Raw genomic sequence first — 22,482 nt, forward strand, 5'->3', positions numbered from 1 at the left:
CGTCCCCAAGATCCCTTTGAGCATTCTAAATAATCAGTGTCAGTGACAGACTCTGACCTCTCCCTATATTTAGTTACTTTAATCTTCTATAAATGCTTAATACAGAAGGAAATATATGTGGTAATAATGATTATGTTAAATCCTTACATTTAAGGCTTAAAGAGTAACTCAAAACAACGCATATGACTTAATTTATACAACATACATAAAGCAATATATTACCATATTCAATCATTTTTTCACTTCTGCTACCTAACAGCTCTTTTCATAAATAGTTCATGAATTCCTAGTACACAGCGGGGGATCTTCTACTCAAATCAAGTAGCAGCTGCTGTTAACAAAAACCACACTAGTTGTCCTTAGTTGGCAGAATTATCCTGCGGCTCAGTTTTGTGTTTGCAATCAAATCTGTGGGATTGCATTTGCCTCATTTCTTTCTGTATGTGCAGAGGATTGTTGAAGTGACAGCCTGGACTAACTCAGCTGAAAGAACGCATTTAATATTCAAATTTCAACTCCAGTCCTAAGAATAAGCTAAAGAAACGGGTACAATCATGACATAATTTTAGGGAAGAAAAACCCATACCATTCTGAATGACAGCAAATAGTATCAGAACATTTATTGGTAACTTTTAGACTGCTTATTTTCCAATGGAAGCCAAAATTAACTAGACAACAAACTTTTCCCAAGTAGCAAGTGATAGGACAAGAGGAAATGGCCTCAAGTTGTATCAGGGAAGGTTTAGATTGGATATAGGGAAAATTTCTTCATGGAAAGTGTTGTCAGGCATTGGAACAGGCTGCCCAGGGAAGTGGTGGAGTCACCATCCCTGGAGGGGTTTAAAAGGCATTTAGACGAGGTTCTTAGGGACATGGTTTCGTACTAGAGTTGGGTTATGGTTGGACTCGATGATCCTGAGGGTCTCTTCCAACTGAATTGATTATGTGATTCTATGAAAGATGCACCTGAAATCCTGCTGCCCTCCTTTTGTGGTAATAAATACCAACCCAGGAGGTGGGTTCTTCAGCTGGTATTTGAATTACAGGTAGCTGGCAGCTTCCATTCAAACAGGTCCAAAATATGAATAAGTGACTTCAAGCCTTGCATAAAATGAGTTGATTCTAGGTTCAAACAGCCTCCTTAGCTTTACAGGGTCCTAAAGGAAGGCTGTCTGGGACAATGACCTCACCAAATCAGAAGGAAGGTGCTTCCCTCTTCTCCTGGTGAAGTTCTACCACCAAGAACACAAGAGATGTGAAAATCCTGTAACATCCTATATGATTGTGAAGCTCACAGGTGATCATCAGGGAGAAAATCTCTGGTTTATCTCCCTTCTGCAAGGTCTGATTTAGACAATTATCACGAAACAGCTCTTGAATAAATGATCAACTTTGCCATTAGGCTGGCAAAAGAAAAAAAACTGTTTAAATAGCAAGAGTGAGGAGAAGTGAACAGCAAAAAGCATTGAAGAGTTCCTCAAAGCAACCAACATGCGTTCTAAAGTAACATTTCTCACCACGTGATATTGCAAGATAAGACACTGATTTAAGGAAGCGATTACTGCAAATCGCCATGGACATCTCTTGCTTTATGAAATAAGTTCTAATGCATCAATGCAAAAAAAAAGGATGACAATCAAACCACCACAGTAATTGGAGACAAATGCAGAGATCAAAGTTCGTTGTCCATCATGGAAGCAGAGCTGTAAACTAAGGAAGTCAGAATGGATCACAACTAAGTAAACCCTACAGCAAGTCCAAAGTGCTCTTCTGCTGTCAGTGACGCTTAAATAAAACTGCCTGTTCCCCTTGGCCTCTGAAAGGTCTGTCTCTGAAATTCAGCTCTACCATTTCACAATTTCACAGTAAGCAGAGATTCATTTCAATTTATCAGGAGTCACATAACTGGGAAGGAGTAAAATCTGTAAGACCACTTCAGGAATGTTTATTATTTACTTGTTGTTGCTGTGTTTTCAACCCAGGCTTGTCAGACAGAAATGTAATTAGAAAACTCTGCTAGAAGCAGTTCCTGCGAATGCACACGTGGAAAATGGAAAACGCTAGAAGAACAGACCAAAATAAAATTAAAATAAAATAAAAGGCATTCTAAATCTCAGCTGAATGTCAATTACTAACCCAAGAAAACTTCAATTTCTCTCATTAAATAAAAACAACATCATCCTCAGTGTGTTAGGGCACAAAAAGGGAAGGACGTTACATAGAGCTGAAACTTTGAGGGGTTTTGTTGGGTTTTTGTTTGGGGTTTTTTCTCTTGCGGGCGGGGGGTGGTGTTTGTGGCTTTGTGTTTGTTTGGGGTTGTTTGATTTGGTTTTGTTGTTGGCTTGTTTTGTTTGGTTTTTGGGTTTTTGTGTGTTTTGTTGTTGGTTTTGTTTTTTGGTTTGTTTGGGGAGGTTTTTTTGGTGGTTGTTTTTGGTTTTTACCAGCAGTTCCTTCAGCACATCAGCTAGCAATGAATACTTCAGAGCACAATCGGTTCAGGGAAGCGTGTCACATATTAGAGAGCAGGACCCATCTCACGCAACGCAAGACTGGAGTGGAGTTTTCATAGCGAATCTTTATAACGCCACATCAAAAATTCCACACAGTCAAAATTCATATTCATATATTTAGTGAACAGGGGAAATAAGAGAAACAACTCCTCTCTAACATCTGAGATCTGAATTTGAAGCGTTAAGCTGCTCTCCTGACCAGTGGGTCTGACCCTGTCTCACAAAACCCAGAAGAAAAGATGGGGAGAGGAATATGACAGCAAGCCCCTAATGAATGACAGATTGACATTTATAATTGAAGTGCTGAGAATAAACATTTCATTGCCCTTTTAGCACGTCATCATATCATTAATCATGTTTGGCAACACTTACTGTGCCTGGAAAACTATGGTTAGCGGCTGCATGTTACTAAGAACAAGAACTGCAACTCTCCTAAGTAACCTTTGGGGTCTTTGCTTAAGCTTTCACATGCAGACTTTTTATTACAAATTTGAAACAAAAATTACAGAAATATTCTATTTTTTTAATATTTCTTTATTTAGTACCCAATTACAGCCACCATACTTTTAAAATTTCTATTATGTAAAACTTTTGGCACCTGTTCTGGTTTTGTTAAAAAACAAGTTTCTCTTTTAGTGAATTTGCCTGTCAGCTAAAGCTTCATATCAGCTGCATTTTCCTGGAGAGCCAGATACATGTTTTGGTAAACATAGCAATGGAATGCGAAGTTATTGATAAGCACTGATGGACATCTCGCAAGAGGGCCAACGAGAAACAGGTGACCAAGAAACTGACCAACTGTGTACAACATTCCATTCACGTGAATACTTCATATAAAAGTGGGAGATGATGAGGATCTCGTCCTTCCTTTGCCTTTTTTCCTTTTTCCCTTCTTTTTCTGCTTATGGCCGACATTAGGAGAGGACCTTGCTAGTCGTCCCTGCGAACTGAGGCCTAGTGACAGACTGAATCCAGCTCCGGTTGGCTGCAGAGTCCAGTCCAGGACTTCGGGTGCCGGCTCTGCAGTTGCTGGGACTTTCAAGATTGGTTTTGTATATTTTGTATTATTTTCTCTATTCTTATTAGTAGCATTAGTAAAACATTTCTAATTTTTCCAATTCTCTTCTCTCTGTCCTTCTTTCCCTCCCGATCGCCTGTCCTGAGGGGAAGGGGGGAAGAAGGCAAAAGGGGGAAATGGGGGGAGGAGAGGAGGTTAACAATACATCTGCCAGGGTTTTATTATCACCCCACAATCTAAACCCTCGACAGCACCTCAGCATAACTTCTATCGCTGTCAAGAACACTCAGAAACGTGTCCTGAATAAGAGTTACTGTTCTTGGATATTTGCTTCCACAGGCGCCTCAGAGAATAAAATATTAAGGAATGCACAAAGAATATTTGAGAGACAAGAGCTGGTAGGCCTGTATCTTAGCAAAAGAAAGAATAATGAACTCTGCTATTGGAAAAGCGTCTCTGGCAACGCAATAATCTCCAGTATTAGCAAACTATTCCAAAAGCATGTTGGCTGCTTTAGGAGACCCGTGGGATAACAAATAAGAACATGAGTCAGATTCTCAGCTGCTGGAAATTGGTGCAATTCCATCAAAATCAGCGTGGAGCTACTGTAACAGTAGTACAAGAATCTAACCCGAGTTTTTAAGAGAGTTTCACTGATCCCTGGATATTTATCAACACAAGAACATCTGCTACACTGCACATACATCCCAGTTTCCATTTGTTGAACAAATCGTAAAAGAAAAACGTGTTTAAGCTGAATCACCCAAGTCAGATCACAAAACCTGACAATACCAGTTATTGCTACAAGATAAAAGACGTGCAGATGAGTTTTAGGGACACGGTTCAGAGCCGGACCTGACCTTATCATTTCTACTTTGTATCTATCAAGACCTGAACAATTATAACGCTTTACACAATATGTTAGTCAGTGTACGTTAGTCATAATCTGTTTTCCAAGGCAGAAAAGTAAAATTTTGCCTGCTCCAATTTCCAAACAGCAATGTTATTTTCTTCTTACTTAGAAAAGCACAATTGTGGTCTTAAAAAGTTTTCTTTTAAAAGAGAGCTCAACAGCTCGCACACAGCTGGGTGATGTATAGAGAGGGATAAATAAAGGAATCAAACAAGAAAATATACACAAGTATGGCTAGTAACAGACCAGATAATGTAAATCCTAATTGCTAGCGAAAAAGGAAAGGTGAGGAATGTATTTTATTCCTTTTGAATACTTTGCTGGGTCACTGTCTACTGAAGGACTGAAATCACTGCTTCCAACAGGTATCAAATGAATGATCTTGACTGATGTCTCACTCTCAAGAAGGAACATCGTTCAATGACTTAGAGATTTCAGTACAAAGAAATGCAGAACTGGAAGAATATAAAACAGGGGCATTTTGGAGTGGAGACCCAAGCAAAAGAAAATAGCTTCTAGCTGTTTAAATTTGCTCAAATTTTAGTTTTCTGTCCAATTGTAGGAAGACGCTGAGGTGGTTTTGCTTACCCTGCTCTCTGCCTTTTGCTCTGGTGCTAAAATCCCGACACAGGATCAGCTCTTTAAACATTCAATTGACTTTCAGAGTTGCAAAATGCTGCCTTCAGCTTCTACCCTATTTTTAATAACATGTACAAAGTTCAGGCTGTTTCACAAACCCTCATCAGCCGATGTTCTTGTGACCATCCAGCCACTACAAAAGGCAGGAAAGAAGGAAAGGAATAAAGTAATTTTGTCCTTGTAGTTAGATGGAGAGTTTTGCAAAAAATAAACACAAGAATACATTCGCAAAAATGTGCCTTTAAATATGTGTTTCAGTTCTTCAGGTGAAGCTTAAATTCTTGTTTATTTACAAAACATTGACTGTCATTTGGATTTGTTGCTTTTACTATCAGCAAGTTTGCTTATGACACCAAGGTGGGAGGAGTGGCTGACACGCCAGAGGCTGTGCTGCCATCCAGAGACCTGGACAGGCTGGAGAGATGGGCGGGGAAAAATTTAATGAAATATAACAAGAGAAAGTGTAGAGTCTTGTATCTGGGTAGGAACAACCCCACGTTCCAGTATAAGTTGGGGAATGACCTATTAGAGAGCAGCGTAGGGGAAAGGGACCTGGGGGTCCTGGGGACGGCAGGATGACCATGAGCCAGCACTGGGCCCTTGTGGCCAGGAAGGCCAATGGCATCCTGGGGTGGATTAGAAGGGGGGTGGTTAGTAGACTGAGAGAGGTTCTCCTGCCCCTCTACTCTGCCCTGGTGAGACCACATCTGGAATATTGTGTCCAGTTCTGGGCCCCTCAGTTCCAGAAGGACAGGGAACTGCTGGAGAGAGTCCAGCGCAGGGCAACAAAGATGCTGAAGGGAGTGGAGCATCTCCTGTGTGAGGAAAGGCTGAGGGAGCTGGGGCTCTTGAGCTTGGAGAAGAGGAGACTGAGGGGTGACCTCATTCATGTTTATAAATATATAAAGGGTGTCAGGAGGATGGAGCCAGGCTCTTCTCGGTGACAACCAATGATAGGACAAGGGGTAATGGCTTCAAACTGGAACACAAGAGGTTCCACTTAAATTTGAGAAGGAACTTCTTCTCAGTGAGGGTGACAGAGCCTGGAACAGGCTGCCCAGGGGGACTGTGGAGTCTTCTACTCTGGAGACATTCAAAACCCGCCTGGACACCTTCCTGTGTAACCTCATCTGGGTGTTCCTGCTCCGGCAGGGGGATTGGACTGGATGAGCTTTTGAGGTCCCTTCCAATCCCTGACATTCTGTGATTCTGTGAAGACATTTAACAATTTTTAACTATAAAAATCATTCATATAATCACCAGTTCTAAATATACAAAGTAATATAGACATTATTATTTACACTGTAAGCTTAAAAAAGAAATTAAATATCTTTTAAAGCATTCCTAGGAGCAGTAGAGGACTTGCCACCACCCAAGGAATAACATATTAGTTAGAATAGCTTTTTTTTAACCATGCCAAAGTAGTAACAAATCAACCAAAGAATTCAAGGAGGGGGAAACCCAGATCCCAAGGCATCACTGGAATGTCTGCTATGAGCTTCGGGACGCTCAAATTCCTTTAGGTTTTTTTTCCCCTGAAGTTATTCCCTTATCAATGTCTGCTGCTAGAAAAATTGCAAATAGAAGTATCTACAAAGTAAAGTTTCGACGAGAGAACAGTCCACAGGGAAAAGATTAAGAACATTTACTTGAAAATTTAGCCAGGCTCCAAGATAAGACAAAAAGGAACAGCTTTTTTGGTGGGGAGACGGGTGTTTGAAGTTGGGTTTTCTGGGGTAGGGGTTTTATTTCTGGTTTCTACTTGTCTGTTTTTTTGCTGTTGTTTGGGTTTTTTGGTAGTTGATTTTTTTTGTTTGTTGTGGGTTTTGTTTTAATGGAACTTTTAATTAAATCTGGAGAAAGAGGAAGGAAAATAAAAAAAACAAATGTAGCTTGACACAATGTTGACCTAAAAGATGCAACAGAACCAAGGAAAAAACAAAACAAAACCAAACCACACACCAAACAAACCCCTTATTTTTTTATTAATACCAAGCACATTCCATCTTTTTCATTTCCAAAACCAGCTCAAGTAGTTTTTGCAATGACTGTCTGTGAGGAAATCTGAGGCATTTCCCCAATTCCTAAAACACTTGATTGAAAAAGTCATCTATTATAAACTACAGCTTATCTGCTCCCCCGAGATGATCTGCTTGACTTTGTTGTGTACCTGTAGCTGTTCAAACTGTCTGTCACGATACAGTTTCAAGCGTGCGTTTTCTAGAACAGAATATTTGATCTTAACAAAACACTGGTAGACTGTATATATAAACACTGGCGCTAGATTTGCTGGAGGAGAAAATGTTCCTTTTAAAAATGAATGGTATGCTTTTCACATCAGCCTTACTGCACTATAATGTGAAATCAGCACGATTTTTACTGGAAAATTTACAGAATAAGGACCATGCCTGAAGTTTTTTTGGGGGTAGGAATGCTGCCTTTTTTTTAAAAAAAAAAAAACATATTTTTAGGATTATAGGTACCCAGAGTGCACCTATAAGAAATACACTGGTCTGTTCTCTCAAGATTCATGAGTAAGATGAGCTACCTGACATGGGCTTCTCCTATCCAGACATTATGTAAGGAAAGAGTAAAGCTTCAATACGCACTACATGTATACCAGTTGAGATTGAAGACGATCAACAGGACTTGACAGAAAGGAATCTATATTAATCAAGATGAACAATGCTAATAGAATTAATAGTGTATGAAATGGTAGAGATGAACCAATGCTACTTCACCTTTCTTGTATTGCTTTGTAAATTGAGATTAATGTAACAGGGTTGGAAATACTGCACTGGAAAGCAAGAAGAGGTGTCAGCTGGGTCCAGGTGGAACTAGTGTGGCGTAATCTCAGCTATGAGAAGACACATCAGCATCCAAAGCACCACTCTCAGAACTCATCTTTGTCCTCAGAGTCGTTTGAGACCTCTGGACCCTTAAATGGCTTTTTTTTTTCCCCTTGCACTGAAAGCATCTCTCTTCAAATACATCCTAAATCTTACAGAAGGAAGCAAACACACAGTCGGGTTGTAAGACAGACAATCGAGTCACCGCAGTCATGTTTATAGTGTCCTGCTACCAACACATCCAGGAAACACAGGCTCCCTTGGCCAACATCTCAGGTACCTTCGTTGTGCCATTGAGTTTCCAGTGCTTGACCCACCACTATGTGTAGAATCACAGTACGTCCTGCATTGGAGGGGACCCACAAGGATCACCAAGTCCAACTCCTGTCCCTGCACAGGACAACCCCACAGCTCACACCATGTATCTGAGAGTGTTGTCCAGACTCTTCTTGAACACTGTCAGGCTTGGGGCTGTGACACTTCCCTGGGGAGCCTGTTCCAGTGTCCAGCACCCTCTGGGTGAAGAACCTTTTCCTAATGTCCAACCTGAACCTCCCCTGGCACATCTTCCTGCCATTCCCTTGGGTCCTGTCGTTGGTCATCAGAGAGAAGAGCTCAGCCCTGTCCCTTGTGATGAAGCTGTAGCCGCCATGAGGTCTCTCCTCAGTCTCCTCTTCTCCAGGCTGAACAAACAAGCGATTTCAGCCACTCCTCACACGGCTTCCCCTCCAAACCCTTCACCAACTTCGTAATCTGAACTTCTGCGCTGGGCAGAACTGGCAGGCCTTCAGTAACCAAGGGTGACCTGCAGGGGAAGGGGCCATGACCTGCTCCAGCCAACTTCGAAACCACTATAACCAAACCATCATGTACCAAAACTTCAGCCAGTTGAAGAAATCCCTGATGTCTCTCTACTAAAAGCATATTTTTAAGAGAACGACAGCTCCTAGAGGCAGGAGAAATGGAGGAGATGTGGTGAGAAGCAGAAGAGCCACGTGGAAGGAGATGTTTTTGGGGACACGGCTGGAGATGCGCTCTCAGAAGGTGGCATGTCATGCCACGGGAGAGACGTCTCCAAAGGGACTTAAATAAACCATGACAACCACCACTTCCATACAGCCTCACAACAACAGTCATTCGTAAAGTAAATTTCTACATTTTAGCCTATAATGAGATTTTAACTCTAACTCATGACACCTCTTATATACAATTTATAAGCTCCTCTACCAAAAACTGTTACAATTTAGTCACTCTCACTGATAATACTCATTGTCGGTGCATTTTGCTTTGTACAATCTGGTGTTAAACATCTCAAGAGACAGGGCCCATCAGTTCCCCATGTGGTTATTTTGCAGCTTAGCGTGTTTGCTGAACACCTACTTCTCATTCCCTTTGCTCATTTCAAACAAGTCTCATTATTATAATGTCCTGGTACTCTCACTGAAGTTACGTTTTTGTTCCTGAAATTCATTACGTATTAACTTGGATTTTTTTAATGGCTATTTTAATAATCTACCCACCACAATTTCATCTTAATATCCAAAGTCAACTAGAAATTCCATATTGATTTGTAGAATTGCAAAACAAAAAACAGTACTAGAGCAAACAAATTGAATTGTGTTCTTAAGACAGCAGCTATTGAGAATTCAAGACAGTGTCAGCTGAAGATGGTCCTAACTATTGTAAACAGTAAATACTACAACAATGAGAATGGAGCAAAGATGCCCAACTCTGAGTCTTAAATAAAGGTTGGCCTTAAGGTGAGATACTTCACCTAAAGGAAAATGTTGTATCCCTTTCCATTCATTAGCAATTTCTACAGTTACACAAAAAGACACCTTCCCTCTGCTTCTAAGTATGTTCCTAGAAGAAAATCTAAATCTAGTTTTACCTACTTCAATTGATATGGCAGGAAGACAACAGAAGCGTGACTCCAGATTCTCCAAGCTTCCTAATTCCCAGTTTGACACACAAATAAGGATATTGGGACATCACAGAATCACAGGATGGTTGGGGTTGGAAGGGACCTCTGGAAATCTTCCAGTCCAACCCACCTGCTAGAGCAGGTTCACCAGAGCAGATCACACAGGAATGTGTCCAGGTGGGTTTGAATGTCTCCAGAGGAGGAGACTCCACAGCCTCTCTGGGCAGCCTGGTCCAGGGCTCTGGCATCTCAAAGTAAAGAAGTTTCTCCTCATATTCAGATGGAAACTCCTGTGCTGATTCTGTGCCTGTTGCCCCTCATCTTATCACTACACACCACTGAAAGGAGTCTGGTCCCATTGTCTTGACATCCACCCTTGAGATATTTATAAACACTGATGAATTGTATATCTAGACTGAAACTACTCTTAAAGAGTCTCTAATCTTTACTTTCTACCATCGTCTTGGTGCTGCGTTACACAAGCAGCTTGAGTGCTTCATCCCACTGACATTATCTTTTCTGCCCTATCAGCAACTCAGCTGAACTCTGGATGCACATTTGCAGAGCCAAGGAAAGCTGCAGACAGGACACAGCCAAGGAGAAAGAGAAGTTTAGAAACTACCCATAGTAAACAAGACCTATTGTACTTCACAGAATCACAGAATATCAGGGATTGGAAGGGACCTCCAAAGCTCATCCAGTCCAATCCCCCTGCCGGAGCAGGAACACCCAGATGAGGTTACACAGGAAGGTGTCCAGGCAGGTTTTGAATGTCTGCAGAGAAGGAGACTCCACAACCCCCCTGGGCAGCCTGGTCCAGTGTCTGTTACCCCTACTAGAGAAGTTTCTTCTCAAATTAAAGTGGAACCTTTTGTATTCCAGTTTGAACCCATTACCCCTTGTCCTACCATTGGTTGTCACCGAGAAGAGCCTGGCTCCATCCTCCTGACACTCACCCTTTATATATCTGTAAACATTAACGAGGTCACTCCTCAGTCTCCTCCAAGCTAAAGGGCCCCAGCTCCCTCAGCCTTTCCTCATACGGGAGATGCTCCACTCCCTTGATCACCTTTGTTGCCCTGCACTGGATTCTGTCCAGCAAACAAGCCCTAATTTTCTGTCAGGTTTCCCAAATCCACCATCCTGCTGATACAAAAGGCATTTTTCAGCTACTTATTACTTTAACATGTCAGTGTAAACAAGAGTACAGGTCAGTACGGTAAGTTTGGTACTGTCCCTAGACTTTCAGTTTTCAGTGTGTATTGGCCTGATGTGCTAGCTCACACTGTAAACATCTCTTAGATGGGTCACGGGGAATTATGGATCTCAGGGACTGTTTGAGGCTTTTGGACTATACTGCTTAATTTCAAATTCCTGTAGGAATAGAGGTTTCTTTCAGAAATGGTAGATTGCACAGGCTCAGTACTGCAGACCATAGGCAGGCTTGACCATAGTTAAAATCTGTAGTGCAATATACATTGTTTTTTCAGGGAAAGATAGTTGCTATGCTTATCCTAATTATATTTCTCCTATTAAGAGAGATTTTATTTCTCAGGAAAATAAAAATGTCACTTGCAATGAATTTGCTTTAAAAAAAAAAACTCATGAGGCAGCCTCGATGGCACTCTCAGGTGAAATCTGTCTTATAACGAGACATCATTAGCATATAAGCAACAAATATCACGCAATTAGTGAAGAGACAGAGTATTTACATACATTGTTAATTTGTGCAGCACTCATGTGTTAAAAATATTACAGATTTCATCCCTTGAAGTTTACTATGCAGAGAACAAATTCTGCACAGGCTTTGCCTTTGTGACTAATGACCTGACTGGAAAGGAAGCTTGGCCTCGTGACTAAGCTCCATCTACACCACCCCACCACAAGAATAACCAGTGTGATGTAAAGGTGCCTTAAAGTAGGTGCCTGTAGTTACAGCTACAGCAGCACCGAAATTGGCATACAGTGATTTGCCAAGCAGCACCTCCATAACTGCATCTCAAATATACTACAGCATCAGAGACACCAAATCCAAGACTCCTGAGAACTGATTGCAGCAGCAATTGTAGCAGACATGAATAACATTCTTCCATGGCTAATAAACAGGCAAATATCAACACAAGTAACAGGAAAAGTTTAGGAGTTCATAAGGATACCAAAAATCAATAAGCCACCTGAAAATCTGAATGCGAGTGATTCAATTCCCATTGAAGTCAGAAGTGAACTTAGCAGTGACTTCAATTATTTTTGCACAAGAAATCATTCTGACATCCATTCTCCATTAAGAATGCCTAAAACAGCAGCTACAATAGCAGACACGTGGTGTGGCAGCTGTAGTTGATCAACACAAAGACCTCTCTGTGTAAAATAGAGCTGTTTGGGGGTCACACACCAAATTAACTCACCCAGATGAAGCCAAGGCAAGTCTACAGGTGGAGGTCACTGGTTTAATTGACAACTTATAAAAACAACATTACAGAATAGATGTAGAAAGCACGATAAAATCCCCCAAAAAACCAAAACACACCCTCCCAGCCACTCCAACACTTTAGGATTATGTAGTTACTACTGAGTTTTCCGCTCATTGTTGATTCATCTGGATTGCACTTAATGTTTTCAAACGCAAATGCCAACCCCAAGAATGGCAGAGTCTTGACTGAATCTCATCAAAAGTCGCCAGTCAGCCCGTGCTTAGTTTCTGCAAGATGGATATTTCCATCTGCCAACCATGGAAGTCCTAATACAATTTAATATTCTCATCTCTATTTGACGAAAGACGCAGATTATTTGTCACAAAGAAAGTACCTGACTGGATTCTGGTATTTTCTGACTTGACTTTATGATGCAATGTTAGGTCCCAAATCAGTAGAGACTTCAGTTAAGGTTATTAAATATATGAATCATAAAACTATAGAATCATTTTGGTTGGAAAAGACCTTTAAGATCATTGAGTCCAACCGTTAACACTGAAATTAAATGAGATTTATCTCTGAAGGATTGGAATACACAATTGTTCATATACAACTATTATGTAACCTCAAATGTGTTGGGTTCTTTTTTAAAGATGAACATTAGAATAAAATTGTTTAAAAACCTTCCAAGTACTTCAAGTTCACTATTACTTAAAACCAAAATCTATGTGCAATTTAATGAAGCTCGAAATAATTTTTTGGAAGCCTATCAATTTTCATTCCCAAATAAAATATTCAAAAATATTTGACTCTCTACATAGCTTCAAGTTACAGAACTAAAAATGGAATTAAAAAGCACAGAGAAAGATTACCCAAAATTTAGACAGCAGGTTTCAGCAGATCTATTAGAAGGCATAATACTTTCACCAAAGAGGGGATATAATAAAAAGTATAAATAGTAATACTAGAGAAGTCTTAGTATTATTTCCTTTTCAAGCTTGCTACTTACTGTAGAAACCCAAATCTATCCGTGACTTTGTAAAGACGATAATCAGCATCTTCCCATGGTTCAATCTGTGCACCTTCCCGTCCCTAAAAGAAACAAAGAAAGAGCCAAATTAAGATTTATGTCACAATAAGGTAAGACACAGAAAACAGGATTCAACAACTCAAAGCATAATCTTTGCGACACACTGGTAGTAGGGTAGAGGAAGGGGAGGAGAACACTAGTCCTATACTGACCAACCAATTTTCACAGGACTTGCAGAAATTTAAGTATATTTAAGTATATTTCAGCTCCATTTTTTTCCAGTATGGGCTATGCACAGGTTACTGGGTGTGATTTACTGATTAAAAAGTAAACACAGCCACTCACTTCAGTGCACACTGTGCAAACCAACAAGTCTAGTATGTAGAATGTTTCATGAACTCTACAAACAAGTCTATTGCTTAGCACTCTGACAACACTTCTAAAGACTTATAAAGTGTTAGAAGAATATGTGAATACGGTGTAGGTATTCTAGGCATATTCTATGCCAGGCTTTTATTTGACAAGTGGTTGAAGAAAAAAGCTACAATCAGGGTATTTCTTCAGTTCCTCACAGCAACCAAAGAAGCCTTGAGGTTGGAAAAGACCTTAAAGATCACCAAGTCCAACCGTTAACCTACACACTGCCAAATCCACCACTAAAACCCTGTCCCTAAGCACCACATTTACAAGTCTTTTAAACCGTTCCAGGATGGTGACTCCACCACTGCCCTGGACAGCCTGTTCCAATGCCTGACAACACTTTCCATGAAGAAATTTTTCCTCATACCCAACCTAAACTTCCCCTGGCACAACTTGAGGCCATTTCCTCTTGTCCTATCACTTGCAACTTGGGATAAGAGACTGATATTCCTCTCACTCCAAGCTCCTTTCAGGCAGTTCAGAGATCAGAAGGTCTCCCCTCAGCTCCTGTTCTCCAGCTGAACCCCCCAGGTCCCTCAGCCGCTCCCATCACACTTGTGCTCCAGACCCTTCCCCAGCTCCGTTCCCTTCTCTCAACTCGCTCCAGCACCTCAAGGTCTTTCCTATAGTGAGGGGTCCAAAACTGACCCCATGATTCTCAGTGCAGCCTCACCAGTGCCAAGTCCAAGGGAACAAGTACAGTACAACCTGACAATCTATGCAGCTCACTCATCTTCTGCCTTTTTTCCCCCCCTCATCTTCTCTGTAATGATTTAAATGTTTCTGTCCTAACCATAACCAAAAAAATAAATTTAAAAACAAAAAAGAAACCTCCTGATCCCAGAGATATACTGAGCATCCTTGAAGATCCAAGTTTCATTACTTCTAATACACTACACTACTTTGAAATAGCCCCAAAGCAACTTGCCATACACCTGAAAAATGAGTTGATTGAGTCATTATCCAGAATGTCCCCCTTTGGAAGGCAAATTTAATTCACTCAGAGGCAAATGTATCATGAAACCATCAGATTAGTACAACATAGAGTATTTTAAACAAAAGCTAGTGGGAACCATTATTCATTTTTAAACAGACATATTACTAAGATTAATTATAAAATGTCTTCAAACTCATTATCAGGCTCACTTACTCTGTCATACTTGGCAACTATCTCTGCTCGTTCTTGGGCAAGTTTGATAGCAGCATCCTGCTCAGCATCTGCACCTGTGGAGAATTCAAATAACACTGTTCAGATTCTCTCCCTTGTGGACAAAGAACTGCAGCAAAGAACTCGGAAAAATCAACTTTGGAGAGACTACTTGGATGGAGAAATGCCAAAACAAGAGTATCAAAGGGAAATATGACCTTGGTGCATGTCTTGAATACTGTTCAGGGTAAAATACAGTTATTGGATGTTATCCGAACTGCTGAGTTTAGAGTGTTCCCAAATCTCCACCAAAGCAGGTATTAAATAAAGTTAAAATAATATCCCACAACCTGCCAACTGAAAGAGTGAACAAAGTGGTAAAAGCTGCTAGTTGCCAATTCCACAAACATTCAGATAGTCAAAGAAAGCCGGAACATACGCTACTGGTTTAAAACAAAAGCCTGAACTATTTACAGGATTTGTAGAGAGGGATTAGAATACTGATGAATGCTGAGGAAATACTGCATGATGTCAGCTGAGAAGTTGCCCAAGATTTATTTCTCAGAAAACAGGGGAGGACACTGTTGTAGTAGCAGAGCCTCAATTTGAGCTGCGAGGAGGTGGAGTAAACATAAGGATATGACAACAGGAAGGTTGACAAGCAAGAAAAAACGGATGTGTGGGTAAGCATTGGACATCAATACAGTGCAGATACAGCTGAGTTTACTACAGCAGTGGAGTTAAAGTTTAGATAAATCTGGTTTGATCCAGAGAAGGTGCAGCAGACTGCGTGTAAAACTGAATTAAGTTTCTTTGGTATGGTTCCCTTAGCAGAAACCACCTCTGGAACGCGGATAGAAATGCAAAGGGGGCACCATGAAAGGAAGAAGATGCTGCTCCCAATGTTCAACAACATAATGCACTTCAATACCCCAAATGCGATTATGATTTCAAATTAATGAGGTAAATCAGCTTTAATAAATTACAGATTTGTACAAGATTCTAGAGTTGTTTTGATTATTAAAAAGCAATGAAGTCTAGATAAAACAAAGCTTTAAAAACGTTTGAAATAGTTTTCAGGCACAGAGTACTATAAAAATAACCCCAGGCATGTTGTGTTTTCCTCACTATTTAGTTCATGGCAACATAACGAACTTCAAGGATTTTACATATCAACCATCTGGGCCACGGAATGGAAAATCAGAAATTACAGTTTTCCATCGTATGACACTATTTATACATTTATATGCCCAAACTCAATATTTCTTTAATAAAACTTACATACATATTTCTCAGATATTCAGACAAGGAGTTGTGCCAAGGTGCCCTTCTAAGCCATCTGTTACAGATTTAGCATCATCCCTGCGTGTTTCACTGAATTTTCTTCAGGGGAACGCAGAGAGAACCTCAGTGTGTCCCATCATGTACACAGGCACCACTGTTTGGGCAACAGGCCCCAAACTCTTCTCTCTGGCGACCAGTGAGAGAACTCAAGGGAATGGCAGGAAGATGTGCCAGGGGAGTTTCAGGTTGGACATCAGGAAAAGGTTCTTCACCCAGAGGGTGCTGGAGCACCAGAACAGGCTCCCCAGAGAGGTGTCACGGCCCCACGCCTGACAGTGTTCAAGAAGAGACTGGACAACGTCCTCAGACACACGGTGTGAACTGTGGGGTTGTCCTGTGCAGGGACAGGAGTTGGACTCGATGATCCTTCTGGGTCCCTTCCAACTCAGGACATTCTATGACTCTTTGATTCTAACAGCAATGCTTGTCCCAAATTTCCCCTAATGGAAAGCCTGACTGCTTCTTTAAAGCTTTCACTTATGATCTCCAGAAGTTACACTTTGTTCTCCTCATTCTGGCTCCCTTCTGCTTGTCACCAACATTTGCCAGTCATATTACACCCATTTATTGGTGAGGACATCAAGCTTTGGCATTTTTTCCAGCATACAGCAGAAGCAGCACACACCTATTTACACAATTATTCAAAGGGAAAAAGAAACTATGGCTAAGGATTAATATGTTATGGCTAAGGACTACATCTGCTTTATTTGGAAGATGATAAATCATTTCCTCCCTGTAAGGCAGGGGTGTCAAACTCATGTTCACTGGGGGCTGTATCAGCCTCACCATGGCCTTCAAAGTGCCAAATGTAATTTTAGGACTGGATAAGCATAGGTGTAGTTACAGTTACACCCCTGCTGCAAGGCGAGAAGCAAACTGACTCATTTCATATTGCTCGACCTTTGGTGTTGTTCAAGCAGTTCACTGTTCCTCCTGCTCCTTTATGTACTGGATCCACCTTTATTCCTAAACTTACAGAGGACTGGAAAACACTGAGCACTTTGATTTCAGGTTTTTGAGCACTACATATTCCCCAACACAATTATAACGATCTGGTTTTTATCCTTTACTAGTTGATGTACTATACCTACTAACCTGACAACAGCCACTGAAGCCACCCAATCTACACGGACATCCAGCAGTACATGAAGCTTAACGCCATCATCAAAATTAAATCGCATTTTCTTTTGTAAGACACAGATCTGTGCTTACAGTAAATCTTTCCAGAAGGCCAATTATGGGTTTTTTAAAAGCAAACTTTATGCTTGCTTAGAAAGCTGACGTTCCTTCAGAGAATTCAAGTACTGAGCAATCCTGATCTTCGCTTCCCCAATGGGCAGATGTGCTGGAAAAGGTTACTTGTTGAAATTACAACTGCTACCGGGCTTCAAGAAATAGGCAAAAAATCCTATTGCTTTTTCCTAGTAAAATAGAGATTAGATTTGAAAAAGTACAGCTAAATAATAAGTAATCAATATTATAATATTGTCAATACATTCAAGTAGTAAGTAGTCAATACATTTTTTTATAAACAGTATTTTCTTAAAAATGGATTACTACTTGTATTTAAAAATACACCACAAAGGACATGACAGCTCTTCAACAACACAGATGGAATAAGTGGCAGAAGGTGAAACAAAGTTTAAACCTTTGCTTAAAAGAATGCAAAACTGTATTTGCACCACACAACGAGTACCAATATATGCTGAAAACCTGGTCATATGTTCCTTTCCTCTGCACAAGTAACATATGAATCAAAGTTGGGCATGTTCTGTGTCTCATTACAACTCAATTACATTTAGTGTGGAAATTATCATATTTATTGCCTTTAAAGTAATCCTCTGCCAGAACCATCTAAACCTTCTAGTTGCACTGAGATAGTTTAACGTTACATTCATCCATCCATACTGAAAACTCAGGAAACCGCTTGAGCCGGGGACAAGAGGTTATATGTCAGGAGATAAGCATAAAATGTTATTTTTCTTATATGAGGAATTTTTTAAATATGTCCAAGTTAGAAATTACATAATGATTCCTGATAAAAATAAAACAAGGAAAATTCTTCATGAAATATGTTCCTAGGCACAAAAATACATCCCTGCACAATTAAAGATGAACAACTGGTATTCTAAAGTCTTATCAGTTCTATTCAGCAATTCTTATCTCACTGAAAGCAGTTAAAGATGTGAAACAAGTATGATTAAATTTTCTAATTAAAAGTCAGCATTATAAATGATCAACACCACCTTATACACAAAACAGTGCAATCTCAGATGAGGCTGACGTTAATATATAGATAATTAACTAGTACAGAGAAAAGATTTTGACTTAGGACTTTGTAAATATAGTATCAACGACCTAAAAAGAGTATAATGAAGTGTGATAAAATCTGCCAATGATGGCATACTAAACAGCGCCTAAGTCCCCAAAATAACTGGTCAGGTACACAAGGTACAATGAGTGGGCTTAAAACCCTGCCAAGTGGCAGCTTCACACATCTAAGCTTCTCAAACAGGTAAGTCATAAAAAGAAAAGCCAGCGACACAATTTGCTGAACAACTGGCCCGACACATAACACTCACCATTATTTTCCCATCATTGATGTGACACACTGACCTGTTTCCTATATTTACAAATATTACAAATTTATGAGTTTCAGAAAGCAGCATGCACAGGAACTGAAACATCCTTGCAACCAGAAAACGAAAGGGAAAATTCCAATCTGCAATGACGTGAAAAAGGACTGATATAACAGTCAGATTACTGCTTTTCTGCTACACTTGGAAACCGTATTATCATAAGATAATATGTCAGTGCTGCTGAGATGAGCAGAAAACTGCTGGATTTAAACTTTCAAAAGGATACGTAAAAGATGGGACTAGCACTGGATTCATTCTGCAACTCCCTGATTTTAAACTGCTAAAGACTCAGGCCTGCACCATTAGACACCTGCAGATCCCCATCAGCCCTGCAAAGCGACAGCAAAGCGGTGCCTAAAACATCAGTCCAAGCTTTCTTCTTTGTCCCTCTTATTAGAGTCTCTCCTTATTAGAGTCTCTCCTTACCAATTATCAAAGAATTGAAAAAGATACGATTTCTTCGAGATCATAAAGTGGTGACAGTACGTAAAAAAAATGTAAGCGGCACAAGCAAAAAGTTAAACTAGTCCTACACAAGAACGCAATCCTAATGAGTCTCCAATACTTATTCTGAGAGAGGAAATAAGTGATCTGGAGATGTCAGCATTACTTAGTAGCAACAAATTTACACGTGATTGACCATGAGGCAGCACTGTGCCCTTGTGGCCAAGAGGGCCAATGGTACCTGGGGTGGATTAGAAGGGGGGTGCTTAGTAGGTCAGAGAGGTTCTCCTGCCCCTCTACTCTGCCCTGGTGAGACCACACCTGGAATATTGTGTCCAGTTCTGGGCCCCTCAGTTCCAGAAGGACAGGGAACTGCTGGAGAGGGTCCAGCGCAGGGCGACTAAGATGATTAAGGGAGTGGAGCATCTCCCGTGTGAGGGAGCTGGGGCTGTGGAGCTTGGAGAAGAGGAGACTGAGGGGTGACCTCATTAATGTTTACAGATATATAATGGGTGAGTGTCAGGAAGATGGAGCCAGGCTCTTCTCAGTGACAACCAACGGCAGGACAAGGGGTAATGGGTTCAAACTGAAACACACAGAATCACAGAACGTCAGGGATTGGAAGAGACCTCAAAAGCTCATCCAGTCCAATCCCCCTGCCGGAGCAGGAACACCCAGATGAGGTTACACAGGAAGGTGTCCAGGCGGGTTTGAATGTCTCCAGAGTAGGAGACTCCACAACCTCCCTGGGCAGCCTGGTCCAGGCTCTGACACCCTCACTGAGAAGAAGTTTCTTCTCAAATTTAAGTGGAACCTCTTGTGTTCCAGTTTGAACCCATTACCCCTTATCCTACCATTGGTTGTCAAATTCCTCCTAATGTCCAATCTAAACCTCCCCTGGCACAACTTGAGGCCATTTCCCCTCATCCTATCACTTGTTCCTTGGGAAAAGAGACCAACCCCCTCCATGCTCCAAGCTCCTTTCAGGCAGTTCAGAGATCAGAAGGTCTCCCCTCAGCTCCTGTTCCCCAGGCTGAACCCCCCAGGTCCCTCAGCCGCTCCCATCACACTTGTGCTCCAGACCCTTCCCCAGCTCCTTTCCCTTCTCTGATATCGCTCCAGCACCTCAAGGTCTTTCTTGTCATGACGGGCCCGAAACTAAACATAGGATTCACAGCAGGGCCTCACCAGTGCCTGGTACAGGGGGACAGTCACCGCCCTGGTCCTGCTGGCCACACTACTCCTGACACAAGTCCGGATGCTGTTGGCCATCTTGGCCCCCTGGGCACACCGCTGGCTCATGTTCAGCCACTGTCAACCAACACCCCCAGCAATAACACCTCATCCCCCGTGGCTGAGGGTCAGTGCATAACAGCATCCTGTGTTATCCCAAAATCTGAAAATGAGATTTGTCCCTTTTTTCTTCTTTAACCCTTCATCGTCGTCTCCCAACTGCAGAGGCATCTAAATAACCCCAAAAGACTTGGAACATGCTAATTTGTTTTCCATTACTTCACTCAAATTCTTGCTTGTTTGCACATTACACATTCCAGCGCACAAAGAGCCGCACTGGCACAGATCCCTGTCCGCAGGCATTGCCACCAGCTGCTGCACATCTACACATTCAAAGCACATTTCAGAGCAATAAACAAAACATTTTGTAAGTCTCTTCTCATAGCAGAAAGTCCCTTTAATACCCAGGCTGTTTATCTTCCTTCCAGTTCATACCCACAAAAAAATGAAATAAAATCCACAACATATGCTTACTTGTATTTTGTCATAGGTAGCTGACATTCAAAAGGAAAAAGTCATGGTAAATACACACATATAGATATATAACTTGCTCTTAACAAAAAAAGACTAAGCATAATTTATTATATTATATTTTCATGCAGAGAGAATTGCTTTAAACATAAAGTGAAATAGTTAGAAAAGCAATCCCTTTTACATCGCAACACTTGTCAGGAAAACATTATTTCCAGAAGCTAACCGAGCTACATTTCTTTGACCATTCAATATAATTATCTGCCTTATTGGTATTAACTCAAGAGTTATCACTAATTCAAAATGAGAAGTAAACCAGCACATAACAAGAACAATTAAAGACCAGTATGTCAAATAAAAACACCATTTTACCCGTCTTTAGATGGTGATTTTCTGCCCAGTCCTTGTAAAGCTCTGGTTTAGTCTTCATGAAGTAAACCTGTTCCTTTCTAGACCATATTCTAAATCAGTTTATCGAAAAGGAACGGGGGAAAGTTTTCTCCTCCTCCACCGGCAGCGTTTGCTCCACATACTGAGCCACTTGACATGTGCTGCTCTCTTTTATTTTTCACTACGAGCTGCAGATCCTCAAACAAAGCTGCTGTTTGTTAATACCGAGTGTCCCGCAGGCACCGCGCTCGTGTTCTCCACCCCGGCCCACAGCCCCGTGCTCCAGCTCATAATAAACAAGGGGAGTTGAACAAACGGCCTCAGAGGACGCGGCTCCTGTAACACATCGCTGTTGTGCTCTTGGGTAAGAATTCTTACTGGTATTTAGCAAGTGCTTCAGGAAAAGCATCTTATTTAAAGGACTTACTAGAAATGGAGCTTGAAGTACCCTATTTCTGGCTTATTACTTAAGAGCCATGAAATTAAGTCACGCTAAAAATACAGTTTTAATTTCTGTAACCGTTTAGCACTCCCTACTTACAGATTGGAGATTTTACACATTTTCTAGTTAAAACTCCTTTATTGTTCAGGATATCTTGGGGACCTGAAATACCTGGGATGAATGGAGCTGACAAGCACGTTTTCACTGATGAAAGTATCATAATTCAATATTTAGTACTGTCAGAATTCATCTGCTTTTTGAAAGCCGGTATACAGTCAGCATCCTCAAAACCTGAAAAACAAATCTCCATGTCAAATATTGAAGGACACACACATCAATCCTGGATAGATTTTAGTCCTAATACATGCTCTGTCATGCAAAATGTCAGTTATGTGATGCCTACAGCCGAGAGTGAGCCATTTCTTAACCTAAGCAAGTCAGAGCACATGCTGCCAGACCTGCCTTAGAAGCCTCATGTGGGCTCCCACCTTTGTGAAGCTGAGAGAAAGATGATGAGTGGGACTGTTCAGCCTGAGGGGGATCTTATCAATGGCCAGGAGTACCTGAAGGGAAGGTGCAGGATCTTTTGAGCGGTGCC

At 41.1% G+C, this 22,482-nt stretch overlaps 1 protein-coding gene across 3 annotated transcripts in view; it reads right to left on the minus strand.

Annotated features, from left to right (window-relative positions):
- USP6NL (USP6 N-terminal like) overlaps positions 1–22,482 on the minus strand; it is a 128,876-nt gene that overhangs the window by 56,834 nt on the left and 49,560 nt on the right. For 2 of the 3 annotated variants that reach the window (XM_082072689.1, XM_082072690.1), the window contains 2 exons: positions 14,865–14,938; positions 13,274–13,356 (listed from right to left, as the gene is read on the minus strand). In XM_082072689.1, the coding sequence (XP_081928815.1) occupies positions 13,274–13,356; positions 14,865–14,938 (157 nt within the window). Of the gene's footprint in view, positions 1–13,273; positions 13,357–14,864; positions 14,939–21,424; positions 21,504–22,482 lie in introns of those variants that run through there. The other variant, XM_082072688.1, reaches the window with a different exon arrangement.

The sequence above is a fragment of the Streptopelia decaocto genome (genome assembly GCF_964273445.1).
Source record: "Streptopelia decaocto genome assembly, chromosome: 1".
Taxonomy (NCBI): Eukaryota; Metazoa; Chordata; class Aves; order Columbiformes; family Columbidae; genus Streptopelia; species Streptopelia decaocto.